This window comes from Monodelphis domestica, chromosome 2 (genome assembly GCF_027887165.1).
Source record: "Monodelphis domestica isolate mMonDom1 chromosome 2, mMonDom1.pri, whole genome shotgun sequence".
Classification (NCBI taxonomy): Eukaryota; Metazoa; Chordata; class Mammalia; order Didelphimorphia; family Didelphidae; genus Monodelphis; species Monodelphis domestica.
The window spans coordinates 44,519,362-44,539,458 of NC_077228.1; the positions used below are offsets into that span (position 1 = coordinate 44,519,362).

The window sequence follows — 20,097 nt, forward strand, 5'->3', positions numbered from 1 at the left end:
CAGATAATATTTCTACATTTTATGATAGGGATATAAATTTACATTTTAGAGCCTCAACAAGCATTTCAGGGTCTACTTTTTTTTAATTTTATAATATTTTATTTGATCATTTCCATTCATTATTCATGATTCAAAAGATCATTTTCTTTTCCTCCCCCCCACTCCCCGTAGCCGACGTGTGATTCTACTGGGTATCACATGTGTTCTTGATTCAAACCCATTGCCATGTTGTTAATATTTGCAGTATAGTGTTCGTTTAGAGTCTCTCCTCTGTCATGTCCCCTCAACCGCTGTAGTCAGGCAGTTACTTTTCCTCAGTGTTTCTACTCCCACAGTTTGTCCTCTGCTTATGAATAGTGTTTTTTCTCCTAGATCCCTGCAGATTGTTCAGGGGCTTTACACCGCCACTAATGGAGAAGTCCATTACGTTCGATTATACCACAGTGTATTAGTCTCTGTGTACAATGTTCTCCTGGTTCTGCTCCTTTCACTCTGCATCACTTCCTGGAGGTTGTTCCAGTCTCCATGAAATTCCTCCACTTTATTATTCCTTTTAGCACAATAGTATTCCATCACCAACATATACCACAATTAGTTCAGCCATTCCCCAATTGATGGGCATCCCCTCGTTTTCCAATTTTTGGCCACCACAAAGAGCGCAGCTATGAATATTCTTGTACAAGTCTTTTTGTCCATTATCTCTTTGGGGTACAGATCCAGCAGTGCTATGGCTGGATCAAAGGGTAGATATTCTTTTGTCACCCTTTGGGCATAGTTCCAAATTGCCCTCCAGAATGGTTGGATCAATTCACAACTCCACCAGCAATGAATTAATGTCCCTACTTTGCCACATCCCCTCCAGCATTCATTACTTTCCTTTGTTATCGTGTTAGCCAATCTGCTAGGTATGAGGTGATACCTCAGAGTTGTTTTGATTTGCATCTCTCTGATTATAAGAGATGTGGAACACTTCTTCATGTGCTTGTTAATAGTTTTGATTTCTTTATCTGAGAACTGCCTATCCATGTCCCTTGCCCATTTATCAATTGGAGAATGGCTTGGTTTTTTGTACAATTGATTTAGTTCTTTATAAATTTGAGTAATTAAACCTTTGTCAGAGGTTTTTATGAAGATTTTTTCCCAATTTATTGTTTCCCTTCTGATTTTAGTTACATTGGTTTTGTTTGTACAAAAGCTTTTTAATTTGATGTAGTAGAAATTATTTATTTTACATTTTGTGATTCTTTCGATGTCTTCCTTGGTTTTAAAGTCTTTCCCCTCCCAAAGGTCTGACATGTATAGTATTCTGTGTTTACCCAATTTACTTATGGTTTCCTTCTTTATGTTTAAGTCATTCACCCATTTTGAATTTATCTTGTTGTAGGGTGTGAGGTGTTGATCTATTCCTAATCTCTCCCACACTGTCTTCCAATTTTCCCAGCAGTTTTTATTGAATAGTGGATTTTTGTCCCAAAAGCTGGGATCTTTGGGTTTATTGTATACTGTCTTGCTGAGGTCGCTTTCACCCAGTCTATTCCACTGATCCTCCTTTCTTTCTCTTAGCCAGTACCAAATTGTTTTGATGACCGCTGCTTTATAATATAGTCTGAGATCTGGGACTGCAAGACCCCCTTCCTTCACATTGTTTTCATTATTTCCCTGGATATCCTTGATCTTTTGTTCTTCCAAATGAACTTTGTTATGTTTTTTTTTCTAAATCATTAAAGAAATTTTTTGGGAGTTCCATGGGTTTGGCACTAAATAGATAAATAAGTTTGGGTAGAATGGTCATTTTTATTATATTGGCTCGTCCTATCTATGAGCAGTTAATGTTTTTCCAATTGCTCAAGTCTAGTTTTAGTTGTGTGGAAAGTGTTTTGTAGTTGTGTTCATATAGTTCCTGTGTTTGTCTCGGGAGATAGATTCCTAAGTATTTTATTTTGTCTAAGGTAATTTTGAATGGGATTTCTCTTTCTAGTTTTTGCTGCTGAGTTGTGTTGGAGATATATAGAAATGCTAATGACTTATGTGGGTTTATTTTGTATCCTGCAACTTTGCTAAAGTTGTTGATTATTTCAATTAGCTTTTTGGTTGAATCTCTAGGATCCTTTAAGTAGACCATCATGTCATCTGCAAAGAGCGATAATTTGGTCTCCTCCTTGCCTATTTTAATGCCTTCAATTTCTTTTTCTTCTCTAATTGCTACTGCTAGTGTTTCTAGTACAATGTCAAATAGTAGAGGTGATAATGGGCATCCTTATTTCACTCCTGATCTTATTGGGAATGCATTTAGTTTATCCCCATTGCAGTTGATATTAGCTGATGGTTTTAGATATATACTGTTTATTATTTTTAGGAATGACCCTTCTATTCCTATGCTTTCTAGTGTTTTTAGTAGGAATGGATGTTGTATTTTATCAAAGGCTTTTTCTGCATCTTTTGAGATAATCATGTGGTTCTTGTTGGTTTGCTTGTTGATGTGGTCAGTTATGTGGATAGTTTTCCTAATGTTGAACCAGCCCTGCATCCCTGGTATAAATCCTACTTGATCATGGTGGATGACCCTTCTGATCACTTGCTGGAGTCTTTTTGCTAGTGTCCTATTTAAGATTTTTGCATCTCTCTTCAACAGGGAGATTGGTCTATAGTTTTCTTTCTCTATTTTTGACCTGCCTGGTTTTGGAATCAGTACCATGTTTGTGTCATGAAAGGAGTTTGGTAGAACTCCCTCTTTGCTTATTATGTCAAATAGTTTATATAGTATTGGGATTAACTGTTCTCTGAATGTTTGATAGAATTCACTGGTGAATCCATTGGGCCCTGGGGATTTTTTCTTAGGAAGTTCTTTGATGGCTTGTTGGATTTCATTTTCTGATATGGGATTATTTAAGAATTCTATTTCTTCTTCTGTTAGTCTAGGCAGTTTGTATTTTTGTATATATTCATCCATATCACCTAAATTGGTGTATTTATTGCCATATAATTGGGCAAAGTAATTTTTCATGATTGCCTTAATTTCCTCTTCATCAGAGGTGATGTCCCCCTTTTCATCTTTGATGCTGTTAATTTGCTTTTCTTCCTTCCTTTTTTTAATTAGATTAACCAGTACTTTGTCTATTTTGTTTGTTTTTTCAAAGTACCAGCTTCTTGTCTTATTTATCAAATCAATAGTTCTATCACTTTTGATTTTATTAATTTCTTCCTTAATTTTTAGGATTTCTAGTTTGGTTTTCTGCTGGGGGGTTTTAATTTGATCACTTTCGAGTTTTTTCATTTGCATTTCCAATTGATTGATCTCTGCTCTCCCTAGTTTGTTAATATATGCACTCAGGGATATGAATTTACCTCTGATTACAGCTTTGGCTGCATCCCAAAAGGTTTGAAAGGATGACTCACCATTGTCATTTTCCTCGATGAAATTATTGTTTCTATGATTTCTTCTCTAACTAAACAATTTTGTAGTATCATATTGTTTAATTTCCAATTAGTTTTTGATTTGGTTTTCCATGTACCATTACTGAACATTATTTTTATTGCCTTGTGATTTGAAAAGGCTGCATTTATTATTTCTGCTTTTCTGCATTTGTGTGCCATGTTTCTGTGACCTAATGTATGGTCAATCTTTGTGAATGTGCCATGTGGTGCTGAGAAGGAGGTGTATTCCTTTTTATCCCTATTTATTCATCTTAGAAAAATTAGAATTAATAGACAGGGTCTACTATTTGTAAGCCATTGCACATATATTAGTAGGTGAGAAAGCTAAATTCAATTAAAGCTTGATTAGATTTGCAAGACTCTTGGCAGATGCATTTCTTTAGTCAGTCAATAAGACAAGTTCTGTGTGTGGGAACTAAAATGAAAGACAAAACATGATTCTCGCCCTCAAGGAGCTAACATTCTAAAGGAGGAGACAGCATGTAAATAACCATAAACTATATACAGAATGGTTAGAAAGTAACCTCCCAGAGAAAGCACAAGCAACTAGAGGGACTGGGAAGAACAAAGGTAAGATTTGAGCTGAATCTCAAAGGAATAGTGTCCCTCTACAACTTTGTGGTAAAGTTGCAGAAAAGAAGGCAAAAGGTAGTAAGAGTTTGTTAATCCAATAAGATGTGAGACCTTGCCCAGGGACCCACTACTTGTCAATTGACATATCGCTGGACACACTGAATCACCAATATGAATATTCACATTCTATGTTAAACAAGATGACATAGTGAAATTAGTATTTTCTGAAGGAACATCACTCAGGATCTCCTGAGAAAGGTAAATAAAAGGAATTGGCACAGTTACTTTTCTCCTATTAGAGGCAAAAACAAATATCATTTCAGACACTTCATCTCCTCCTATTTCAGCATTTGAAAAAAGACCACCATGAAGTTAATTGCAGTTTATACACTGATGTCTGTTGCCAAGGATAAGGAGGTAGAGAAATTGTATAAAGAATTTAGACCCAACAGAGTCAGTGAGTGTATACTTTAATAGAATTTTAAGGCAAAGGAGGGCATAGAATAGTACAGCAGAGTCATATAGAATTCGCTATGTTAGAAATTTTTAGAAAATGTGACTCGGAATTGAGAAAGAAAAGCTTAAAGAGACTATATTATCCTTTTCTCACTTTTATTATCACGAATATTCTTGGTAAGAAAATAGGGGAATAACTTCAAAATGTATATGTGATGTGAGTATAAAGAGTTAGATAATTTTAAAAAAATTAAAAGACAATAATAAGTAAGGTATCAATGACAATGATGATACCATAGTTAGACTTTTAGCAATAGAATCCCCAATATACATACTACTGGAGAATATAGAAATGTCCATAATGAAAATGGGGGAAAGATGAGCTAGATCACTACTCCTAAAAATCAATACTTGTAGGAGACAACACAATTTAAAGGATGTCGAAGGATTGATTCTCAAAATATCTGAAAGAGAATATAATTAATATTTGGGAAAATAGTGGCAATTTTTGCTGCTTAAAATGATAAATCAGAATGCTCCAACCTCTTATCCATTTCTATTTCTCCTTTCCCACCTCTGTAATATACACACTCATTGAGAGATAAGTGTGTATGTTATCTTCAGTCATGCTTTTGTAAAATGGTATTCTGCAGCAGAACACATAGGTCACAGGCTAGTGATGTATATAGAAGAATTGAGCTTTTTGTTGACTTCATAAAAACATTTCCTTCAGTATTATCTGTCATCTCAAAAGTCCTCTTCCAATAAGCTTTCCCACAAGTATATGTCAAATTATATAATTTTCTTTAAAATATTTAACAACAAAGAACTTTAGCCCTCCATGTTTTCTTAAAAATTAATATATTTGTCATTTCTTATGGCACAGTAACATTCCACCACATCATATGCCACACTTTGTTCAGCCATTCCCCAATTGATGGGCATCCCCTCAATTTCCATTTCTTTGCCACCTCAAAGAGTCATGTATGCTAATAATGGCATAAAATAACAAAAGGGCAAAATGATAAATGTTAGGTATTGTAGAAAAATGAGGACACAAATATACTATTGGTGGGATTGTGAACTGATTCAACCATTTCAGAGAACAATCTGGAATTGTGTCCAAAGGGTTTTAAGACTGAATACCTTTGTCCTAGCAATATCACTATTAGGGTTATTACCTAATGTTTTGAGAGAAGAAGGAAAAGAAACCTGTAAGTTCTAAAATATTTATAGCAGCTCCCTTTGTAGTAGCAAAGAACTGGGAACTTTTTTTAAAAAGTATTTCAGTAACTATTTCAATATAATTGGTCAGGCTTTTGTAATCCTGTATATTTTACTTAATGCTTTCAGTAACATTTTTCTGAGAAGGAATCAATAGGTTTCATCAGACTGCCAAGTGGGGTCCATAACACAAACCCCTGCTTGAGTCTATTAATTCCTCTGATGAGGATGACACTGCTTTTTTGCATCCTGCCCAAAAACATTTCACAGCCTCCTAAATGAGTTGTCTATCTTTTGAACTGTCAATATAGAAAAAAAAATAAGTGGATTAAGAATGCCAATGGTCCAGACTAAGTTGTATAGTGGGATGAATGACATGCAGAGAGTTGGTTGGTCAGTACCTCTATCTTAAACAGATGCTTCCAGTACACTGAGCTGCATAGAGGGAATCTAGCTAGATGAATTTGATTTATTTGGGAAACTCATCAGTGCTTTAATAATCCCCACCTTCTTGCTAAAATAAAAGTCCATCTTTTAAACCCCATTATTGATTTTTTATGGCTGGAAATCATGTAATCCCACAGTATCCAAAGATTCAGAGTTGTTAGGAATCACCCAGAGAACAGTGAAAGGGGAGGTGATCATTCTAAAGAGCCCTACACTATGTCCCAAAAGCAGTCGTTATTCACAAGCAGCAGCATAGAGGAAATCATCCTAGAGAGAAAGGGTTATGAAATGAATATTTGTTGGACCAGGCAAGTAGCAAGATTGGTGTACTGTATTGATATTTACGTATATAGAATATTTATCAGATCTCCAAGAAGTTAAACCTGTGGAGGTTTTATATGAGCATCTGGACAAGAATACTTAATTACATGACTGGGTTATAATTTGCACCCTTAGAGAAAGTATTCCTATTTAAGTACAGATTTATCAGAAGTAAAGAAGCACCAGTAAAGAACAAGCTTAAGAATGAGTAGAGATAAGAGAAAAGAATGTACTAATTAATGGGCAAAGAACCTCTAGTAAACATTTTTGAAAGAAATTGTGGTGACAGACCTAGAGACAGCATGCTGGTCCTGGATTCAAATGTGGCCTCAGACACTTCATAGTCATGTGACCATGGGCAAGTTGCTTCATCCCAATTGCCTAGCTTATACTGCTCTTATGCCTTGGTACCTAGTATCCATTCTAAGACAGAAAGAAATCATGGGTAAATGACCTCAGGATTTCAGTATTCATCGAATTACATTTTTACAACAACCATTTCACATTGCAGAATGAATTTTTATATCTTTTGTGTGTTAAACTCATCACATAAAGCAAGGTTCAGACACCTCCACACTTGGAAAATATAAGAGCTACAATAGGAGAAAAACTTTTCCCAATGAAACCTTCATCCACCAAGAAAGCTATGAAGATAAACCTTGACCCTAGATATTACAGGAACTACAAATAAAATAAAATAGAAATGACACAAAATACAAATCAGATTAAAAGAACTTAACGGAATACAAGTGATGGATTAAGGGAGCATTTAATTCAACTCAGAGACACGGTCTGTTTCTAATAGTAACGGGACATTGTGAGTTCCAAAAAATTGTCACATAGAAATATTTGAACAAAACTTTTAAAGCACCAGTTGTTACATTAGTGGGGGGGTGGGGGATGAATTGGACCTATTGCATCTGCATTTAGTTGTATTTTATTTTGTTTTGATTAATACTAAACTTGAAGGACTTTATTCTTTTAAAGTGCCTTCTCATAGCTGTATAACAATTGGATTTAAAATTGAATTTTTCCACTTCACTTATTTTCCTTTAAATCTTTTTCCTTGTTTATGTGACTTAGTACTTGATACATGTTCACCTAAAATAAAGAACAATAAAATTGTGATTTTTGAACACTTTTCTTGCATTTGATTCAAGGGCATTATTCGGCTCAATGCTGTAGAAAGTCTGCTTTCAAAAATATCTGTGTTTTTGGAATCTTATATTGATCTCATTAAAGTAATAAGAGGAAAAATTAAAAACTCAGTTGTACCCTTTTAAATGCTAGTAATTTTACCCCTGATTCTATCTTGAGAAACGTGACTACAAAGAATGAAATGTTAAGTACTGTATTTAGTAGATCAATATCTTACTGTTCTAGCATTTCCCCCATAAATTTAGTGGAAGGAGAGACCAGCTTTAGAGACCAGACAGTTTAATCACCACATTTTACATACAAGTAAATTAAGGTACAGAGTTGTTTTTCTAATAATTTAAACGTAGAATGTTTAGATTCAGCCTAACCTATGGAATTGTGAGGAATGTGTAGGTTCAGGATAGTGCAAGAACGAGATGAAGTTGGACTGATTCATAAGCTAAAATCATTGTAAAAATTTGGATGGGCAGTGGAGATGAGGAGGGAATAATTTGATTCTGTAAATTAGAATCAGTTCAGTTAGATAACTTGACTACATTCAGTTTAGCAAACATTTTTTAAGTACTTATTCTGTCCCAGGGCCTCTCTAAGGTACCAGGAATGCAAAGGCAAAATAGTACCTGACTTCATGGAACTTAATTCCATCAGGGGAGTCATGTATGCTAATAATGAATATAAAGTGTGTACAAAGCTTATAGACAGCGATTTCCAGTATAGTAACCAGTAGGTGTAAGGTTTGGGGGAAGGATCTTGGATAGGTTTTCTCTAGGAACTGGCATTTGAGCTGGGCTTTGAAGGAAGCTCAGGATCTCGGCTGTGGGGTTCCTAACCCACTTTAATTTACCTCATCCTGGTTAGCCTCTTTGAAGAGTTCTCCTGTGAGTTCTGTTAGCCCCAGAGAACAAAACCAGGGAACAAGAGATGTATATTTCAAAGGCATAGATTTAAATTAGGAAAGTATTTCCTAATAATGAATATTGTGCAAAAGCAGAAAGAACTGCCTCAGGAGGGGATAGGTTTCCCCTTCTTGAAAACCTTCCAGCAGAGAGACTAGACATTTAAAAGGATTCATTTCAGGGTATGGGTTTAATTAGATGACTAAAATTATTTTATTCATTTGCCCTGCTAAAACCTACTATCTCCAGTCAAGCCAGCTAATAAGTGTAGAGAATTCAAATATATATGATTAGAAAAAGGAGTATGTAAGAGAGATAACTTCAGAGGACAAGTGTAATAGCGAGGGGGACTTAGAAAGGGAAAGGAACCAGTGAACAGCTATTTGGGGACTGAATTCTATGTGGCACTTCCTCTTTTACTGAGTTGAGCAGTTACTAAAGGAGTCAGTCAGTCCAGACTAAAGGGTAAGTCTTTTCCCCACTGCTTCCTTCTTAACTGATAGATTAAAATTCCCCTCCTTCTACATAGACTCTGAATCAATTTCTGTTATAACTCAAAGTATCTAATTTATTCTGGTATAGGGTTGTTGAAAGAATGAGGAAATGAAAGGAAGGGAAAGGGCAGAGGGAAGGGGAATTCCCTGATATTTTCTTTACTAAATAGCTCTTGAAGGCTTGACCAAGGAAATCTCTTCAGGGAATATGATCTAGGTTCCCCTAAGGGGAAAAAGAGTGTGTCTCTATCCCAATGATTGGCTTCAGTTGGGCATTGAGATCTTCATTCAGTTCAAGCAAAAGGATTTTGAGATTGGTATTTCTTCCACCCAGCTCCACACAGAGTCCCAGATAAAAACCTTGGGTCTTTGGCTCCAACTTTTTGAGCCTGGATGGCATTCCACCCCACCCCACCCCCACCCCACCCCAGTCTGGTGAAAGTTTCATTTGCTCCTTTTCTCAGCATCTCTTCAAACTTCAGATTTCAGCTCCTGGTCATCCCCTTGTTCTCACAAGGAGCATTTTGAAACAAGTCTTTTATTATTATTATTGAGCCATTCAGATTGAAAAACTAGTCAACAAATTTCAGGATTTTCAAGGTCATCTCCTGTGATTTGGTCATGTAATTATTGCTAATGTGCCGATACTTTATGCTATTAGGTTCTTTGCTGGACATCATAAAAGTGGCCGACCTAAATCATGAGTCAAAAGAAATGTGACATTTGGATTGCTTTAGTATTATGGTAACGTGTTACATTAAATATATATATATATTTCTAAGATGTTTCTATAAAGCAACTGCAGTTATAGAGCTTCACCAAAGCTAAACCAGCTTAGCTTCTCAGCACACAACTAAAACTGCAAATACGTGTTTTATTGACCAAGTTAGCACATTAAGTACACTAACTATGCTGAAGCTCATGTATGATTTTGTCATCTACTAAGATTTTTTTCTAAGAGCAGGTCAAAATTAGTTTTGGTTGAAGGAAACATGAAACTAGATATTTTCATGATACTTTAATATAAAAGAGGAAGATAAATTACTGTTGCTTTCATTTTAGTTCTCAATTCCCTTTACACGCAGCTCTTGTGTGTCCTTGATAGGTTTCCTTTGTTGAACAAATTGAATAATTTACTGTTTAATCACATGTTCATAGTGAAATAACTGTACTTCTCTTCATCTTTAATGAATGAAAAATGTTGCCATTATGTTAAAAAAAAAAAGAAACATTTAGTAAATGGAAAATCCCAACTGATTTTTTTTTTAAACCCTTACCTTACAAGAACCAATGCTGTGTATTGTTTCCAAGGCAGAAGAATAGTTAGGGCCACAGAGCTAGGAAGTGTCTGAGGCTCAATCTGATCCCAGGGCCTCCCATCTTTAGGCTTGACTCTCAATACATTGAACCACCTTGCTGCTGCCCCCTATTTTTTTTAACACATTAAAATTCTATAAGGTCAACTCTTTTTAAAATTTTTTGTGAGGAAACACCATTTTCTCTACCAGCTTCAGCCTTTGTATAATTGTAATTAACTTTATACTCTAGGTATTCATATGTTTTTTCTATAGATATTCATATGTATTCTTTTCCCCCTTAGAATATAAGCTTCTGGTGAGTAAAGATGGTTTCATTCTTTGTACTTGTGTATCTAGCATTTAGTGCCCAACACCTAGTAGATGCTGAATAAAATACTTATTGATTGAATAACAGAGATAGTCATTCAGAGAGCAAGGTCTTCTCTTGCTGCTGACTATTTTGCCTCTGTGGCAAATGGTCAGGATTGGCATTAGTTCAATTGAGTTCAGAGTTAATACAGCATAGATAAACTGAAATACAGAATAAAGAGGGCATCAGTTAAATAACTCTAGATGAGGTGAAAAGCTAAGTTCACTTCTTTCTCACTATGTGACTGTTGTTCTATTTACTCTCATTTTTTCCCAAGAAAGAAATGAAACAAAATCAATAAAATCTGGTTTTGTGTCTGTCTCAAGATGCATTTTTTAAAATTATTATTCCTGAGTACTTGTTTTTCTAATCTTAATTTTAATGATTTTTTAAAGGTATTATGAACTGGATCCTTGTAAAAGTCTCATAGACAATTTGAAAGACAAAGTGGTGATTGAGTACCCAACATTACATGTGATATTGAAAGGATCTAAGAATGACATGATAATCCTCGGCCAAGGTAGGTAGAAATTAATATTTGAGTGTTAAGCTGTACTTACACAATGCCACTAAATAAACAGTAATTAAGAATACACCCATATTAATGATAGGAAAAAGGTTGGTGGTGAGTTTTTTAGGGGGGGGGTATAGACATTTACCCTTTAATTACCAGTAAGTATTTCCAGGAAAAAAAATCTGCTCTGGTTTAGTGAATATTCTGTTCTTTTTTTTTTTTAAACCCTTACCTTCCATCTTGGAGTCAATACTGTGTATTGGCTCCAAGGCAGAAGAGTGGTCAGGGCTAGGCAATGGGGGTCAAGTGACTTGCCCAAGCTCATACAGCTGGGAAGTGCCTGAGGCCAGATTTGAACCTAGGACCTCCTGTCTCTAGGCCTGGTTCTCAATCCACTGAGCTACCGAGCTGCCCCCTGAATATTCTGTTCTCTAGCTTTTAGCCTCTTATTTTCCTTCTCTATGTTGTCTGGAGCAATGCAATAGTAAAACAGGCCCTTTCATTTCAGTGTAAATATTTTCTTCCTTTTATTTACTTAATTTAATCTATTGATGAATGAGGATAGAGGGGAATCAGTCACTAACAGAAGTTTCTTTTATTGCTTATTCTTATAAAGCAGCATTTTTTTCCCTAGTTATGTCAGTTCACAAAACTGAACATTAGAGGGGTGTGGTGATTTCTACATTCCTATCAAAAATTAGTGGCCTGCTTAAGTATACGTAGTTCTCTTTTTAGCTTGTGGTTTACCTAATAGGAGATTGATTAGATTATAACTAATTTGAAGACCAGTAGAGAATTCCCTGCTTTTATCAAGTGATGAACCATATTATGATTTTTCTGACAAGAAACATAGATAAATCAGAGATATTCTATTGCACAAGGCTCTGACCATCCTGATTTGATTTTTATTTTTAAATACATAAGTAGTCTTTTCAAATAAAAAATGCTTGATATCAATCATCAATAAATTAAGAATTGGATAAGTTACAGAAGAATGAGATTTAGACCCAAAAAGGCCCTTACTTAAAGGTCTAGGTATTACTATTATAATAATATACCTAAGTTTCTTTGTTGTTATACTCAAGTGAGTCAGTATCATGCAGTGGCATAAAAGCATTTTATTTGCTATTTTTGGAGCTGAAAAGCACTGTTTAAAGTACAAAGCAAATGAATAAAAAACAAGATTCTTGCCATAAAGAAACATGCTTTTGCCTTGTGATTTAGAAGGCTGTGCATATTTTGAAGGTTGGTTGTTTTTTTTTTTAATGAGCAAATTTAATGTTCTCAAATGTAAGAAGCTGTCATCTAAAATTGACTTGTCCTTACTTGGTTGATATGCCCCAACTGTACATAGTACATTTGAGGTACATGTAGTACTAATGCTGTGCTAGTGGTTTTTGTTCTCCATCACACAGACAAACTAATAATAATAGGGAAAAGTATTCTGGTTAGCCACTCCTGAAACATCTTTTGAGAAACAGGTTTGAAACCTTCTCAAAGTGACTGGATCAAGGAGTGAACAACGTTTTGCCTCTCCTTCCCTGCCTTGATTTGGGCTCAGTCTGCATAGAGGATGGCCACCCACCCACTCCCAGAACCAGGATAGCCCAGCTCAGGCATAGCCTCCAAAAGGGGCCTCCGCCCTCACCATATCGCCTCCCCCCTGGCATTTCCTTGGGTCTTTTCATCTCTGTAGCATGTCTGTGTGCTGTTCTCTCTTAACCTCTCTTGTCTTGGCCTTTGTATGACTGTGGTCACTGGGACTTTTTAATGAGTTTATTGAAATGTCTGAGTTGGTGACTGTATTTCGAATTAGGCCCTAGTCATATCGGGTCCTCTGTGCTCCTTCTCCCTGTTCTCTCCTAACTAAACCTGATGACTTTCTCCTGGTCCTCAGTTGTCTTTGCAGCTCCACTTTTGATCAATTGATTTCATCTTTAGGACTTGCATTCTGAAAATATTTCCTTTTTGATCTTTCAGTGGATCCATGAACCTACCTCCCAGTGTTGTAAGAATCAATTGAGGTAATATTTGTAAAGCCCTTAGCACAGTGTGTGGTGTATAGTAGGTGCTTAATAAACGCTTGTTCCCCTTCCTTGTCTTTGACCCAGGCATTAATGCCTGTAGTGTGGTTTACAACCCATTAGACTTTAATTTTTTGTTACTTTGTCCAAGGTTTCCTGTGAGGGAGTCTAGGAACCTTCCTCTAGACCCTTTAATGGTGTTTGAAGGAGGGCAGGAGAGATGATTGACCAGTCATCCTTCTTTTTCTGGTCATATAAAAGTGTTAATTAAGGTTTAACTTCTGTGCCATATTCTGCCCATATTTCCAGTCCATACATTAAATCAAGCTTGGAATAATTTTAAAAGGAAGCTTCAATAAAGCCTGTACAGAGTTCTGTAAGGCCTTTTTTGCTCCACATTGGTTTAATTTATTTTATCCAGGCTCACAGGATATCACCACAGATAAAAATTTCAGTATTTTAACAAAACTGTAGAAAACCTAGTTATTTTACTCCACAAGCCTATCTAATTCTTCACATAAACAAAACATACAAGCAATGTGGGACTTTGAGATATTAATCCTAACAAGGTTTTTCCTATATTAGGATTTGAATTAGTTATATTTTCCCTCCTGTTTCTGACACATCTTTTCTCTATTGAGTCAGTAGTAAAAGACGTGTCCTTAAAATGGCCAAAACGTGGCAGGGTTTTAACTTGGAATAAACTCTTGAGATTCCTTACTTATAAATTGCAGATCCCTGAATGCTATAGTCGTTCTTATTTTATACAATCTTACTTCATGACTTTATTATTTTATGTGCTCAAAATAAATCATAACTTTAGCTTTAAGTGACAAGTTTTATTTTTTAAGGTTATATAATAATTTAATTTCTTTTATTAATATGCTTCACACCATTCTGTCTAAATGTTGGTTTCACTTGAAGCTGTATAGTACCAGCCAGTGCAAACATGTCTGTGTAAATAAACACATGGCACACAGCTTCTTTTTTCACCTTGTTTAGGAATGCATATGAAAGTAGGGCTTCCTGTAAAAATGCAGAAATAAAGGTCTGCTTTAGTAGCATACTCGAAGTCTGTAAAGTCCAAGGTTGCCATTTTCTGATGGATATATAAAGCTTGATTGAACAATGGATGCTGTGCTTTTAATGTGGAAGGTTTTAAGGAGCCAAAAATCTAGACAATTTGATTCTTGTTTCATCAATGGTATATAAAGGCCCCAGAAATAATTGTGTCTTCTTCCCATATATATATATAACATTCTATGAGTTCTTAGAAACTTCTTTGTATACCCTCAGAACATGGGATTTTTGCCAGAGTGGTCTAGCTAATAGCTTAGATTTAGGAATTTGGGAGAACCAAAGACAGCATTTTCTTTGGAAAGGCTTTGGAATTCCTCCTCCTCTCCTAAGACAAAATGTTAAATTGTTGGTCTTGAGTTTAAAGTACAAGGTGTCTCTTCATTTTGGCTCTAGCTACAGTGGTGGAGGGCAGGGGGCTGAAATGTGGTTCTGGGCTGGGATTCAGCAGTTTTCACACTTTGCTTCTGTTAAAATGTTTTTTATGATCTTTGATTGCCAAAACTTACTTTTAAAAAGTTTGCCTTCATTGATGGGATAGTAAGTAAATTTGGTGTCTTGTTTCTTTTAAATCTAGAAAATAAAATCTACATTTTTTTTATTAGCACATTGATGAAGTTATGCTGATTACTTTTGTTTAAATTTTAAAAAAAATTGTAATGTGTTGTCTTTGACTGGCCTGTCCTTGCCAAGCTTAAGACGTTTAGCAGATTGGTCCAAAGAAAGACCACCCTTTTTACCCAAATCTGGTTTATACAAAAGCCTGGAATGTAACCTATAATGTCACTCTTTGAAGTAAGAGAATGAAAACAAAAGTAATAAAGACTAAGACAGCAGTGATGATAAAAATGAATAAAAAGCTTTACTTGAATTTGTAAAATCTTTGCAATTTGAGGTAGTTACACCTGATATATGGTTTTTTTCCCCTTTAAAAAACTACCATTTTAGTGGGTAGCTTGTATTCCAACCAATAGATAAAACTGATCACATCAATCTACTTAACAATATAGACCCGTGATGGCGAACCTATGGCACAGGCATGTGGAGCCCTCTGCAGTCGCCTCCAGAGTTCTTTACTAAAAAGCCAGAGGGAGGAGGGGCTGGGCTGCTCTGCTTCCCCTCTCCATGCCCCTGAGGACATTCCTCACTTCAGGCATCCACCCCACCCCTCTAAAAGATTTGCCCTAGCTGTTCAAGGGCCAAGCAGAACATTTAAGTATTTAAAGATTCTCACATCCCTCTCCTCCCCCCCTGTTCTCATTTGTTTTCTCTCCACCTGTAAAATGGTTTCACATCATTTACCATTCTGGTTACCTTCCTGAATGCCTTTGTCATAGCTGGACCTGGGCTCCAGATACGGTCTGACCAGGCAGTGCAATGAGAGAAACGCTCAGCTTAGAGGAGTGACAAGGGCAGTGGTTGCAGTCCAGATGCTGGGCCAGGGTCCCAGCCCTCCTCTCTGCTGTCCTCTGACCTGGAGGCACCTACCGACAAGGTAGTGGAGTACCTTGAGTGCAGGGAGCCCTGGGCCTGGACTCAGGAAGACCTGACACTGACTGGCTGCGGGACTCTGGGCAAGTCATTGAACTGCTATTTGCCTGTTTTCCTTCATTGTAAATTATATAGTGACAGCACCAATCTCTCAGGAGCACAGTGAGGCTCATAGGGGTTGCTATAAAGATGCTCATTCCTTTCCCTTCCTACTTGGATGATCTTGGTTGGGCCAGTCACTCCAGGCCTCATCATTTATGTGTGAAATAATTTCTAAGAGCCTTTGTAGCTCGGCACTCTGTGGCCTCCCTGACTCTGGACACTAGTTCTCTTCATACAACCCAAGGGAATAGACTGTGCCTCAACCTCCCAGGCTACACCATCTGCTCTGTTTCTCATAACTTTGTTTTTTCCTCCTGGTTCTCTCTCCCAGAGTCCAGTTGTTGGTGTTCTCTCACTCCACAAACTGAAAGTGAAGGGTGGGGGTGGGGGTGCCCAAGTTTGAATGAGGTGGAAAAATGGAATTCCTGGGGAGTTGTGAGTTTTATCTATCTAGGTAACCTCGAGGCAGGGAGGATTTTGTCTTGTCTAATAAGTGTTTGCTGAATTGTTTGAATTGAATTGAATTGAATTGAATTGGCTCTGAAGGCCACCATGTTTTGACTGATTCATTTGTCAAAATTTAAAGATTTTATATTCTCTCTCTCTTCTTCCCCTTCCCTCCTTCCTTCCTTCCATTTGTATTTGCTAACATAAATTCACCATTCTTGCCTATTCATCTTGATTCTGCTCTCTTTTGTCATTCAATTAAGTCACACCTCCTAGCTTTATGTCAGAGTAAAGACAATTAAAAATTAGGGAAATTAAAAAACCTAAATGAAGACAGCTCTGTTAAAAAGCATATGAGCTAGATGTGGGGATATAAAAACAAAAGAGAGAGGGTTTGCCCTCTAGGAGCCTACATTCTACTGAAAGGAGTGAGAGTGAAGACCAGGAAAGGATCTTTTAATTTATTTTTGTTAAACATTTTCCAGTTATATGTTAATTTGGTGTGTCTTTTAAGGGCTTCTGCCCTGGATAAAAAGTTTGATATCTCTGGCATAGAATGGCATTAACTTGTGTGGGGAGGGGAAGATTGCCTTTCTACAAATAAAACCCAAGATTAGAAAGTGCTCCTAAAATGAGATGGTAGCACAGAAAACTATTTCCTACTTCGGTCATGGGCCACCCTCAAATTGGTCTCCTACTTTTTTCATACGGAGTTAAGGAGGGAAGGGTGACTTTTCTTCCTAGTGGGACTTGGTTGCTGGAATATAACCCCAAGTAACATCAGTAGGTCTCCTCTCACCTCTCCCTCTTGTCCAGGGGCATGTACTTCCAACTCTGATATTCCAGCATTTATATGGAGCTCTGGATTGAACTAGTCTCTCAGGCTGAATTTTTATGAACGTACCCTGAGCCCTCACTTTTTTTGTATAAAGGCCCGAAAAAGTTAAATCTTGGAAAAATTTGTTCCAACCACTCTTGCATATCCTGGATAATAATAGTGATCTCTTCAATGCCGCCAGCATGGAATCATAACCACATTGCGAAGTGACTGTTCCTAAGTCATCCCTATAGTCAGGAAGGACGTTACCTCACAAGTAATTGGCACTTTTAGTCTCTGGTACTCTGTTTATCATGGCCCAAATGTACATCACAGCTGCTGACAGGGTAGACCTGGTGAGTAGTAGTCCTATTTATTGCTCTTCCCAACTCATCCTAAGGGAGAAGAAAAGTGAGCCCAAGAACAGTCAGATCAAAAACAGTATAAATAAATATCTCAAAAATAAATATATAACTATATATTTACTTACTTTTCCAGAGAGAAATGAATCCACTGAGAATTTTGGCAATGAAAATCCAGCACTTTCTTCTGAGGAAGAAGGTGAAATCCAAGAGAGTTCCTGAGGAATATGCATTGGAAGTCTGCTTTGGGAAAGGAGGTTTTGAGTTTTGTTTTGTTTTTTAATTTAATTTTTTTAATTGCTATAATTTTTTTTGTCCCAGTTTTCATGTGAGGTGCCCAGTCAAGTTGCAAGTTTTTTCCTTTTCCTTTGATCTTCTTAGAACTAATCTTCCTATTTTCAAATGCTTAGTATAACAGATATAACTTTATTAGTTGATATCTAACCATTACTTAGATATTTTGAAGCAAGGAGACTCAGATTCTTGCTAGCCAATGAAAGATTGGGTGGGTAAACTATATGGCTAAAAGAATCTGGCTCCTTGTGGGTTCAGTTATTAATGTGTATAAATTGATCCTGGAGCAATAATCCATGGTTTTGGGGGGGGGTTAAACTTCATTTGTATCTTTCTATCTTGAGGGAAGGAAAAAATAATAATATATAACTGGGTAGTTCAATCTGCAAGGCACCTAATGTAATTAAATGGGGACTTTGATAAAATGTCTGAAGAAACAGCAGTTCCTACTGCTTAAGCCCCTGTTATACTTGCTCTCCTTATTAGAAATTACAAATGTATAATGCCATCTTCACTTCCATCACCACCATGTACGACTTCTCATTAATTTCATTAAAGTGTATACAGAATAGTTGGGTTTTGCAATCTATTTTTCATTCCTAGCAGTACCTGAAAAACTTGGAATCTGTGCTAGAGAAATGTACATATGTGTATTTATTATAGACATTTAAAATTTTTATCACATGATATCTTTGTACTTCTTATGATTTCACTTGTTGGAATTACAAAGTTTTCCTAATTTTGCTGGAATTTCTTAAGTTGTGAAATGGCTGTATAGATTAAAGGATTATACATCTGTATTGCATCTGTGTATTGAGTGATTTTAAAAAGGGAGATAAAAAGATATTGTTGAATTCATGGTTGTATAAAAATTGGAAGGAGATCTAGAAAATAGTGTGGGGCCCTAGGAAGATTAAAAATGTGTAAGAATTATAGAGGGATGAATTGAAAGGAAAGTTTATGTAATAGCTACGATAGTAACTGGGAAAGAAGAAATCTAGAAAATGGTCATGTTAAGTGAGTCTCGGGTGGAAAATAATTTATAGGTAATTTGTGTGAAATAAGTTGGTGTGATATGAGTTTTCTATATATATCCTAAGATATGTCTTAAAAGAGAATTTATTCCCCTGTCTCTTTTTGCTTCTCTGTGTTCCCCCTCCTCCCATTATAAAAACTTCTAATAGAATTTTACTCATTTGAGGGCCACATTATTTGTAAGACAGCAGACAGACAACTGAAGATTGAGATCTCAATTCATTTATGGGGAATGAATAGGTGGGATTAAAACTAATGTGAAATTTGGCTCTACTTAACATTGGGAATGGGACAAAACTGAGTGAAGTAAGCATTATAAATACCATGAAAAGCATTATTAAGCATAGCACAGAGACATGATTAAGAGAAATGGGATAAAGTACACAAAAAGAACATGTGATCTGACTATCAGGGTGGAGAGGAATTTCCTGACAGTGAAATCTGTTATGTTGAAGATTGATTTCCAAGAAAAGTGTTGAGTTCCATCCTTTCTGGAATTTAAATGTAGACTGGATAAAACCCAAAGCATTTATCCTGTACTTTCCCCTACCCTGGGGAGACTCTATGACCTAATGCATCTTTGCCATCCCTGATTTCTAGAATTCCATTTCTTAAACATTCCCACTATAGATTAATTCTATGGAAAAAGTCCACAAACATTCTTCTCTGAACCCTATCATAATACATATATATTAACTATTTAGGATTTAGGTGTGTTAGTGCAGCCCTATGCCATAGGTTTCAAAAATCTGTTGAAGTGGGGTAAAGGGATTTAATTTGCTGAGAACCCAGAAAATTTTAGAACTAGAATCAAAAACTTTTGATTCCTATTTTAATGGTCATTCTTTTCTTCTCTTCCATTTCTAGATTCTTGTGTGAATCTTAAAAATTCTCAACTCTACCTTGGAACATTATCTTAAGGTTAAGGTTATCCCCCATTTAAACAATGGAGGTACTTGATCAGGAATGTATTGGGAACTTTAAAATTACTCCACCCATACTTAGGCATACCTTAGGGGAAGATAAAGTTGTAAAACTCCTTACTGAACAATGAAAAGTACTTAACCCATACTTATAGTAAAGCAAAAGCCCTTAAGCTAGGTCTGTTTTTAGATCTAATACAAAAGGGTGCTAAGTACCTATGAAGGTCAAATTAATCACTAAAAGGGCAAGCTTAGCAAAGAGATGTGAAATATTCAGAAGTTTTAGTCTACCCAGAGAAGGTGATAACAAGATGTAAATTAAGAATGGTCTGTCCTTTG

General features: G+C 36.2%; 1 protein-coding gene across 1 annotated transcript in view; it reads left to right on the forward strand.

Annotated features, from left to right (window-relative positions):
* ZNHIT6 (zinc finger HIT-type containing 6) overlaps positions 1 to 18,600 on the forward strand; it is a 61,611-nt gene extending 43,011 nt beyond the window's left edge. The window contains exons 10-11 of the mRNA XM_056815401.1: positions 11,068 to 11,192; positions 17,643 to 18,600. Coding sequence (XP_056671379.1) covers positions 11,068 to 11,192; positions 17,643 to 17,728 — 211 coding nt within the window. The 3' untranslated portion in view covers positions 17,729 to 18,600. The remainder of the gene's footprint in view (positions 1 to 11,067; positions 11,193 to 17,642) is intronic.
* The last annotated feature ends 1,497 nt before the right edge of the window (positions 18,601 to 20,097 follow it).